Here is an 11,796-nt window from a genome sequence, read left to right as displayed (position 1 = left end):
TTAATAATGGCTTTTATTATTGATTGAAAGGCAACATGTAATACTAAGGTTGGGATTGTTATTACATTGCAAACTAATTGCTTCAAAATAGAAATGATTTGTATATAGAAATTCATTGGTGCAAAAATTGTGTGGCCGTTTCGGTTCTTAAGACGTGACTGGTTGAGTACTCTTTTTAGCTTACATCGTATGGCATTTAATCTCCAGATGGCAACTAAATGCCATACATTCAGGTCTAACTCAATCAGACAGTTAATATCAAGTTCATTAACTAATGCAGCTAAATTTAAAATACGCATGGGATTTATGTTTCAAACTTACGCACATAACACTGAACTGAGTTTATCAAACTTATCTAGTCATTAAACACAATATGTTTAAAATGAATTTATTTAACTTTATAGATACACATTTAAAAAGTTTACATAACAATGCCTGAAACTATCATTCTTCTACAACCGGGTAAACCATTACCTAAAAAAAAATAAGAAAAAGCCTTTTTTTTACAAACATACGCTTAACTACGAGAACACAAGCAATACGTTATACATTTATTTGTAGGCTGTATGGGAATGTGGGGCAAAGTGAAATGGTGAAATAATTACTTTTACTACCAACAATCTCGTAATATTTTAACTATATAGTAGCACATATACTCTATTCCAGTTAGGAAAAAAATACATCTGAAGCTTAAAATTAATGATAATAATGGCAATTTTCAAAAAAGGAGATTCATATTGTAATATTTTGATGTAAGTCAAAAATTATTTTTGTAAGAATAAAATGATAAAATTATTGTTACTAACATTTTAAATATTAATTGAGACCTTCTAATATTTGATGCGGTATTTTTTTTTTTACTTTTTTCAGTTAATTTTAAGCTTACTTGTATTTCTAATATTGGCAAGGTGAATGGAACAAAGTGAAATAGTTTATTTCGTTTACTCACTCAATTACACTGTTCGGCAAAAAAAAAAAAAAAAAAAAACTTCAAAATGTTTCTGACATTTCGTCGGCTGATTCTTATGTTAAATGACCCCCTGAATCCGAACATGACCTCCGTTTTCTCCCTATACGTACCAATTTTTTTAAAGATCCCCCAAGTTTTTTTCAATTTTTCTTAGTTTTAGAGTTTTTTTTTTTTTTTTTTTTGGAGGTGAAAGGAGCTTTATATTAACTGCTAACATAGTTTTGGTGGGCAAGAGAGGTTCAAAGTTCAAGATCATAGACACCCATCTTAAAAAAGGGGGGACTTGGGGTGTATACACCCCCCTCCCAATATTAGAAAAATTACGAAAAGCGATCTCTTACGACGATTTTATTCTGCTTTTTTAAAAAAGATGTTTGTAAAAAAACATTTCGGTGTAGAATGAGAGTATAAGACTCTCTTCTATGACTCCTATGTCCAAAAAAAAAAAAAATCGCGATGTAAAAAAAGAAATTAAAAAAAAAAAACTGTCTCATGAATGTCGCACGTTGCATACGAGTTGAATCGCAGGTCTTCATTCAAATAGATATTCTTCTGGCTGATTCTTATATAAAATGACTCCTTGTTTCCAAATACGACCATCTTTCCCCCATCACGCTCCCTTTTTAGAACCTCCCCCCTCCCCTGATTCAGAGCCATTTATTGTTTTAAATTTTGAGGGGAAAATGAGCATTACAATAACCATAAACATTATTCTGAATGACTAGAGATGTGCAAAGTTCTAAATCTTGTGCATATATAGCAAAAAAAAAAACAAACTTGCCCCTCCCCCGAATAATAAGGGGTGAGGAGTTGTACAAAAATCGGCACATGTAGGAGGATAACTGAGATCATTTTTGGATTCAGGGGGTAAATTTGCAGAAGAATCAGGTGGATTAGCCTCAGAAGCATTTGAGAGCAATTTTTGCTGCGCAGTGTGTTTGGAGGGGTGCCCCCACCCTGTTTTCCTTTTTGCTACATATGCATAAGATTTTGAGCTTTGCACATATCTAATCATTCAGAATTATGTTTACGGTTATTGTAATCCTCTTTTCCCCCTTCAAATAAAAAAATGGCGGGGGAGAAGAGGGGGGGTAGATTCTAATAAGGGGGCGTGATAGGAAGTAAGATGGTCGTATTTGGAAACAAGGGGTCATAGGGGTCATTTTACATAGAAATCAGACAGAGGAATGCCTTTTTGAATGAAGACCTGCGATTCAACTCGTATGCAACGTGCGACATTCACATGATATTTTTTTTTTACGTCGCGAAAATTTTTTGGACATATGAGTCATAGAAGCTTAGTCTTATACTCTCATTCTGCTCGGAAATTTTTTTACAAACATCTTTTTTAAAAAAAATCAGAATAAAAAGATCGTTTTTCGTGATTTTTCTTTTATGAACCTCTCTTGCCCACCAAAGCAATGTTAGCAGTTAATATAAAGCTCCTTTCACCTCCAAAAAAAATTAATTGCTCTAAAACTAAAGAAAATTGAAAAAAACTTGGGGGTCCTTTAAAAAAAATTGGTACGTATAGGGGGGGGGGGGGAACGGAGGTCATATTCAGATTCAGGGGGTCATTCTACATAAGAATAAGCCGACAAAATGTCAGAAGCATTTTGAAGTTTTTTTTTTTTTTTTTTGCCGCGCAGTGTTACTTACAAAATCACTTACGGATTCATTTATTAATTTATTTACATTTCTTCATTCATTAATTCACTTATTTATTCATGCCTTCACCCATTTTCATATTCATTCACTATTTTATACGGTCATTTATTTTTCTTCATCTATTAAGTATTTTATTTATTTAGGTATTCGTTCATTGTCTCATTATCTTTTTATTATTCATTCTATTCTTCTTTTAATCATTCATTTGAACAAATACATTTTTTATGAGTGAATAGAACATTTTTCATTCAGAAAAATATTTTATTTTTCACTCTTTCTATGAAAAAAATAAAGGGAAAATTTTCCACTTTTTTTTTTAATGTTCTTTCTTTGTAAAGTGTAATTTTCAAAAAAAATTTCCAATTGGTTCATTTAAAAAAAATCTAGCCAGCTTAGCAATTTCACTTTACCCCACATTCCCCTACTATTTTTTCTAAAATAATTTTTCCGAAAAAAGACCCTATATACCTGTCTTCCTCCTTTTCTCTTTACATCATCGAAGATAGCTAAAATGTTTTAGACGCATCAGTTTTTACAATTTTCCGGATACCAACCGCCCCCCCCCCCTCCAACCAGAGTTTCCTTCCTCTAACATCACCAAACATAGCTTTGAACTATACTTTAAAAAAAAACATTTTCAAAATATTGTGGTTAATAATACCCTTATTCCTCAAGTTACCATACAAAAATGTTTTTAACACTTTAGCTTCAAAATATTTTCCGCTGAAATGAACCCCGGAACATAAAACATAAAGTTCCTTAAAAATGCCCTAAATGTACAGTTTTAAAACTGCATTCTTACATTTTTTCCTAGAGGTATCCTTCCCCCCTCTCCATACTTTTCCCCATCTTTACATAATCAAAGACAGCTTTAACATATTTTAGACTAGATAAATCTCGAAGGGAGATCTCCCTACGCCCTTCCCAGAACTGTAAAAATGGCTTAAACTTGCGTTACTAATATTGAATTCGGTATTTTTCTCAGAAAAAGGTCTGATATTTCCTGTTTCCTCAGTCTGTAGTTACCCTTAATCTATCTCTCAATGTGATAGAACATATAACAACTAAAAAATAGTTTTTACACTGCAACAGACATCACGTTTAGTTATCCAACAATTTTTACTAACTCTTCATGGAACTTTTCATCGTTCAAAAAAAAAAATGTTATCAGGTTGTACCTGTTTACAAAGAACTAAAGGTTTTTTTTTCAAAGAAATAAAGGGTGAAATTTTTTATTCACATGTTTTTTATCACACGGCAAATTAAAACGTGGGATTAAAGAAGAAACTATTAAGCATTTTTTTTCTGAACTAGCCCTTTTAACTATTTTTGTGTCATGACCCCATTTTTAAGAACACGAGACCCGATACATGTATTGTACGTATTCAAAACACACTTTTATATAAGGCTTCTTGTTTGCTCTAATTGCTTTAATGATTTCAAAAATTTGACTATTATACTTAATAAGATTTTTAGCTAATGTTTTGAACTCAGATTACTCATTCGAACAATACTTTGCTCGGCATTTCTGCAAAACATCGATCATGAAACTCAAATTTCATGATTTTTTTAACTGCAACAGATAATAAAATTAATTATCCATAAATAAGATGCGAAATGGTGCGCAATATTTTATCCTCAAAATTCAAGATAAAATTGATTGATATGAAACATTTGACAATATATTTTGTCAAACATCATTACTTAGAAGAATCTTGATCTCTGGACCTAGGTTCGAATCTCATTCATACTATTGTGGTAGATTTTGATCATATTCAAGTTTAACCTAATCTAAGCCGCAGAACCTCCAGCGATTCATTCTTTTTCGGTTTGTTAAAACAAAAAATTGTGCACAAGATGATCGATCTTATGGGATGTTTACAAGCAAAAATACTAACGTATCAAAAAATTGCTAACCAGAAAAATAAAATCACCTGAACTATTTGTAAAAACAAAAAGTAGATGACAGAACTTATAAAAAGCATTTAGATGAAAGAGATGCTTTTTTTTAAGATTGAAATCGAACAGCGTAAAAAATGCCCTTCGACCTTCATTAGAAAGGTTGGATCATAACCCGTAGTTTAGGAGCCCTTGTTTAAACCTCTAATTCCGATGCTCTTAAAAAATTCTAAACCAAAAGATAAGGACAGGAGCCCTAAATCAATCGTCAAGTTTCAAAATTAGAATCGTAACACGTTAGTCTTAACGTAACCACACAGTTTTAAAACACAGGATTTCATTTTATTTCAAAACTTAAGCGGTATGGTAAATTATTAGCTTTTTTAAAACAAAAGTATGAAGCTCAAAAAATGTACAGATACAAAAATTATCTGTAAAGAACATAAAAAGGAAAGTAGAGGTACCTTTTGAGCATTCAAAAATATCACGAAAATGATTGCGTCCGATCCAGATTGTTTACAAACATGGCGTAGCTAAGAAAGCAGTGATTTCACAAGCACTCTCAAATCTGCGCGCTATGTGTTCTCGAGTGTATGCCCAAACTTCGGCTGAATAGAGATTCCCAGCAAAACACATTCGGTGCACTTTTGGAACGTTTTCTTTAAAACGGAACGGATTAGTAAAACATTTCAGCTTCATTTCTTTGTACACAACACATTCGAAATGCATTTTAGCACATATTCAGGCAACTGGAACACTTAAAGAGTTTCAAATGTGTACCGATTATTTGCAGTGTATAATATACACAATAAGAAAGTGTTTGAGAGCACTGCGGATGATTACGCTGGCATTAAATTTTTAAGTAGCACTAACGTGTATGTATGCAAAAAAACAGTCGAATAGCTTCATACTTAGAAATGAGTACAACGTGTATATTAATACAAATAAAAGCATTTTGTTAAGTTTTTAATTCTTTTAAAGAATTTCATTCGTAATGTTATACAGGTTGACTTATTTTACTTAGTAACATATATGCATAAATGTTTATAAAATGCTTCCTATACAATGTTTTTCCCCATTCTTTTTTTTCTCGCTATATTGAGCGTTGTTTTCATTATTTTAGAATTATAACCTTAACTACGTATTTGTTAGAATTTGTAACTTTTATTTTTCTCCTATTGCATATAAAATAACTTTAGCCGTCTGAAAAGTTTTCTCTTATTGACCAATCTGTAGTGGATTTATTAAGAAAAATAAATGTATTTATCTTTTGTTAGTGTTCTGCGTCCAATAATTATGAAATTAATATTCAGGAATTGCTCCAATCCTGGACTTTAATTACTTAAATTAGAAATTCTTCAGTCTTTAAATACATTTTTAGTAAGATAGCACATTGTGGTTATTTCCTGTCAAATTTTGTAAACCTAGCTTTGATAGGCTTTGTAATACTCGAATGGACTCAAATTTCATCTAGACATAATTCTAAAACTGTTTTAAACCGGTTCAAAAGTTAAAAATTTCGAATAAACGTATATTTTAGATAGAACAACTAATCTTGAAAAGCAGAAAAAAGTTACGTTACATTAGAATTGATTCAAATTCTAATATAACGTAAGAATTGATTTATTTTATTATTATTTCTAATCCAAGTTTTAATGAGGAAAATTAAATGAAATGTGTAAGTCTTTTAAAAGCATATATCAGAGTGTAAACAGGGTCATATTTTCCTTGGGAGGAATTTGAAACATTATAAGTTTTCTTAACAAACTTCTATTATTCCGATATTTTATTTATCAATAATAAATATGCAAAAATATATCTTCAATCCATTTTACAATTTTAATTTTAAACTAAAAGAAAAACTTACATTATAATCTAAATTCCTTCACATAATTTTCAAATTTCTGAAGAACTTATCATTTTGGGCATCAGATTTAAAAGAAATATGTTTTGAAAGTTTGAAACTAAAAAAATAATATTCATAAATTAAAACGTAAAGCTGAAAGTACTTGTATTCTTGAACAAAATCGTAATAAGATTACTTCTACAAAATCATAAGAGGATATTTAAGAAGAACAGAAAAGAAAATAGCAAGCATAGAATTTGTTTTAGAAACCTTTTTATGTTTCCTATGCGCATCGCGTTTAATTTTACTTAAAACATTGTTTTTTCAACTTTAGTTATAGTAATTTTATGTAACATTAGTCGCTTATAATGCTTATAACTTTTCTTCTGTTTGCTTTCTTTTATTTATTTATCAACTTAGAGATTAAAAAAAAGGGTTTTACTTAAGTATGAGCAAACTATAGTTAACAACAATTTAATCTGTATGTTTGTGAAACAAAAAGGACGTGCATACACCACAAGGTTTCAGATAAATATTGCTTATTTCTGAAAGGGACAGTATTTTAAGTACCTTGTACGTTACAAAAAACGTTTTCCTTTTTTTTTAATTATGGAGCAATACATACACGCAAATTCACTTGTTCAAAAATCATTGACTCAAAATTAAAGCGAAAAAATAAATAAATGTGGCATTAAGAAAAATGGTGAACAGCGAAAAGCAGCTAGATTACTAGACGAGCTGAAGCTGGTAAATGAAAGACAATAACAAACTGTTTAATTCATACCTGCCCCATTTCAATTTATTATATATAATTTAAGGCAGACTGCAGGGTCATCCTGAGTTGTATAATGCGGTAATGCAAACTAAAATTAACCAAGAATATAGTGACACTAATTTTGTTGCATTTCAGTCCCTTGTTTTTAGCCCACTTTCCCAGTAAAAGTAAAAGAAAGAAGAAAAAAGCATGAAAAAAGGCTTAATGCATCTTTAAAACATTGCAAAAAAAAAAAAAAAAAGTCAAATAAATAAAATAACTAAACAAATATCAAAAAATCGAAAACTGGAAAATAGGGTATTGAGATGGGGGAAAATGTTTGTCTGTCTGCGCCCCCTAATAACTTTTAAGTGAATTGTCCAACTCGAACAATGTATTTTATTTGAAATATTTTGGCGAGGACACCTCACTCCTACATTTAACTTTTTTATTTTAACAATTTTTCGTTAAATTTTAAACAGTTCAAAAAAATCTAACATTTGCACGTAACATTTCCAGGCAATCCCGAACTTAGGGCGAATTTGCTTCAAAAAACTTTGTAGGAAAAAGCTTTTGATGAAGAACATGTACAGCAAATATCTGTTTGATTTGAACAATTTTCCATTCAGTTTTGAACAGTTCAAATCCCTTAACATTAACGCCTACGAGGAAACTTAAAGTCAATATAGATTCCGAACTTAAAGGCGGATTTACTTCAAACAAGTTTGTTGGAAATAGCTCTTGGCGACTTACTCCCGACTTCGACTCCGATAATTTTGGGGCACTTGACTCCGACTTCTGTGCCCAAAAATTAGTTGGACTCCGACTCCCGGACTTTGACTCTGACTTTGTAGCTGGCAAAAAAAATATATTCGGAGGAAAAATGACTGATTCCGACTCTTGGAATTTCGACTCCGACTCCTTTATCCCAAAATAAGTCCCACTCCGACTCCACAAACATTGGCAGAGTTACGGACTTTAAAGGGAAAATGATTGTTTCCAAATCCGAGTCTTTGAATTAAAATCCTTCGACTTTCTTAAACTGATTATTTTACCCCAAAATGAGATTGATTCCGACTCCACCGCCATGGTTTTTTTTTTTTTTTTGAGAAATAATTAATTAATAGTTAATATAATTTGTTTTGATTTTCTCTCAAGTTTTAATTTGTGCATTCATTTTTGGCGAGAGATATTCGGAGTCCTTTATGTTTCTGCATAAATAAATGCGTGGACCATTTTTTTTTCAACAATGAAAATTATTTCTTTAAGTTGACATTTTGCTGTTTTTAATTATTTTTTAAAGTACATTAATTCTCTTTTTAAATATTTTTTTGGAAACAAAAAATTTAATGGGAAAAAAATACAGTCGAGCCCGCTTAATAGAATATCGGATAATAGAATATCCCGCTTAATGTAATAAAATTCCCATGAACTACACCGTTGATGTGTGTTATATCCCGGATAATGGAATATCCCGCTTATTAGAATAGTATTTCCAGGCAAATTGCCTATTCCATTAAGCGGGCTCGATTGTATTAGCTGCTTTGTTTAAAAGGTGCTGCTAATTTTCTTTTCGTTTATTTCATTTTACACATCTAATTCTTTAGATGAACACGACATATTTTATTTCTACAAATCAGCTTAAAATATTAAAAAATCATGTTTGAAATAATTTAGAATTTTAGCTAATTTTGATAATATTGATCAAATAACAGAAAGTCAATATTGGTATACGGGAAAGTAGGCTCCTTTAGTTCTAGACAAAACTTCTTGTTATAATATAGTGAGGCATATATTAAACTTAACAACGTAATTTAGGGATTCCAATTTTGTTAGCTTTAATAACTTTTCTGTACCGAAATACAAATTAAAACTAACAATACAATTGAGAAAATCGATTTTTTAAAAAGATTTTTTGATAACCCTTCTGTTCATATTACAGCAATGCAAGTTTAAATGCAAGAATATTACTTGTGGACACTAAATTTCAACAAATCTAATACCTTACTTTTTGTAATGCAGCAATGCAAATTAAAACGCAATATAATTTATCGTTTCAATTTTTTCGCTTTCTTTAAACTAATGCTTTATTTTTTTTTCATTCCAGAACCTTCTGAAAGACATACAGTAGTCTCTGGTGGCAAAATTTCATTACCATGCGACATCATCTCTCCCATGATAGGTGACGAAGTCTACTTAGTTCTTTGGTATAAAGGTGATATAGCTACACCCATCTACAGCTTCGATGCCAGAAGAGGACATATAGGTCAAGCTAGGCATTCTTCCAGTGATTTTTTATCTAGAAGAGCATACTTTAATACTATTACAAGGCCCGCTGTTTTAGAAGTATCACCAATTGGACCGGAAGATGAAGGTGAATATCGATGTCGAGTTGATTTCAGAAAAGCCCAAACGAGAAACTACGCAATAGCAGTTAAAGTTTTAGGTAAGCAGTAGTTGGTACAGTTTTTTAATATGTTGGACATTACAGTGCTGGCAAAATTATTAGACTAAAAACATTTTTTTTTGTTTTTTTTTACACTATTTGTAATAAAATACTATTTATTTTTCTTTTAAAGTACAGTACATATTGTACACTGATTATTACGTTATATTTTAACATAATTTAATGTTTGCAGGTGGCAGCTCTGTCTGCTTTGTTTATGTTCTTTGTTTATCTACCTACCAAGAACATAACCACGATCAACTTAAACAGTTCACTAATTCTTTTTATTAGTTATCGTTAATCTGTCAACAGTTATGTAATCAATAAAGAATTGGCTTTTAAAACAGTCTTAGTCTAATAATTTGGCCAGCACTGTACATTTGTACAATATGCTTAAAATTCAATAATTCATCATAGAAAATGGTATCTCAAGAGCGTCTTTAATCTTTTTCAAAAATCATGGTTCGGTTTAAGCCCGCAAAAAATAAAAAAAATAAAAAGGCATTTTTGCCAGACAAGTGCATGACAGTGAAAATTAGGCAAAAACTGTCGAAAAATGGGGAAAAAAACTAAGCAATAATATTCTTCATTTTTCATCTCAAAAACTTTTAATATTTCACACTGATATATAGTAAAGCCTTTCTAAGATTTTTGAATTAGATAATATTTATGTTGTATACAGTAAAACCTGTCTACAACAATACTGTTTGAACCTAAAAAAATATTGTTATGGACGGGTTATCGTTATAGACAGTTTGATTATTCATATTACATTTGCTGGGACCAAGGAAAATATCGTTATAGACAGGTTTATTGCTATAGACATTATCATTATACACAGGTTTCACAGTAGTAAATGACTAATTTAACCACAAAACAAAAATACAAAATTGGTCCTTTTCTTTTAACTTAATTTAAAATCATCTGACATCCAAAATCAAACCAGTTTTTTGCTCTGTAAAAAGGGTTACTTGAAGCCCCGTAACAAATGTCTGTGATCAAAAATTTTTTATTACAGTTATTTTGTCGCTAGAGTTTTGAACATTTAGAAATTTGTATTGTGTTATCTCAATATGAGTTCTTTGCCAAAAAATATTGAAGAGCTCGTGAACTACTGACTTAGGTTCCAACGATCGGCATTTGTAAAATAAAAAATTTTTTCGCTTTAAATTACTTGTTCAATTTTTATAACCTGTACTATATTTTTAAGGGTAGCCCATGTGATAATATAGTTGCATTTTTAATTTTGAACATTTATCACACAACTGAAAGTTTATATGCATTATGTCTGGCATACGATACAATAAATTCTTGCCCAGAATATACCTCAAACTTTTAGATATGCCGTAAATATCTAGAATATCAGTAAACGTCAACTGTTTTCACCTTACGTGCCAAGAGCGCTCGCCCTCTATTCTAAGAGATATTGTTACTGTTTCGAGTAAGACACGGCCAAATCCTCGAGTCTTCGCTGCGACGTTGGTGGCATATTTTAAGATTATTTAGATAGTTTGCCCAGATAGGGCTGAAATACCCGTCACTAGAGTGATACGTTGCATATGAGATATCCACTGAGTTATGAGTGAGGCCTTAGAGTGAAAACTTACGGGTTGAGCTTTTACTAAGACGTATGATGCTTATAGAAAGTCATGGCTTATATGCAAAAAATACTGTTGAAATAGTAAATAGTTAGAAATAATAAAATATTTAATATAAGTGAGCATCGCCTTTTATTTTCTTATTTTAAAACCTATAGAATAAGTACACTGTTAAAAATTTTCCGGAAAATTTACGGTAATTGTTACTGGCATCCATGTTGCCAGTAACTATTACCGTAAAAATCAAATGTTACTGTAAAATTTTACGGTATCCTCGGTAGGCCGCAGCAACCAATTGGCGCTGGGATCGCTTATTTCTCCGGTATAAATTACCGTAAAAATCAGCTATGCGTTAGTCCGTCATTTTACAGTAACAATTACCTGAAAATCTTCCTGAATTTTTAACAGTGTAACGATTGAAAACCTGTTTCTACAATTTGACAACAAACGTTAAATGAAATCCAACTCGTGAGAAACTTTTTCTTAGTTAAAATTATCAAAGATATCGTTGTTCAATTATTCATGGAAGGGCGGAGACAGATAATATGTGTATCAGGGGAATTATATATATAAAAAAATTTCCTCTCAAATAAACAGAAGGTATGTAATATTTTA

General features: G+C 30.9%; 1 protein-coding gene across 1 annotated transcript in view; it reads left to right on the top strand.

Moving 5' to 3' along the window:
• The first annotated feature begins 4,933 nt into the window (after window positions 1–4,933).
• Window positions 4,934–11,796, top strand: part of LOC129219339 (neural cell adhesion molecule 1-like) — a 197,851-nt gene continuing 190,988 nt past the window's right edge. The window contains exons 1-2 of the mRNA XM_054853703.1: window positions 4,934–4,997; window positions 9,245–9,583. Of these exons, the coding sequence (XP_054709678.1) occupies window positions 4,934–4,997; window positions 9,245–9,583 (403 nt within the window). The remainder of the gene's footprint in view (window positions 4,998–9,244; window positions 9,584–11,796) is intronic.

This window comes from Uloborus diversus, chromosome 1, assembly GCF_026930045.1.
Source record: "Uloborus diversus isolate 005 chromosome 1, Udiv.v.3.1, whole genome shotgun sequence".
In the NCBI taxonomy this organism is placed as follows: Eukaryota; Metazoa; Arthropoda; class Arachnida; order Araneae; family Uloboridae; genus Uloborus; species Uloborus diversus.
The sequence above is the reverse complement of the archived record's forward strand: the minus strand, read 5'-3'. Positions and strand labels throughout refer to the sequence as shown.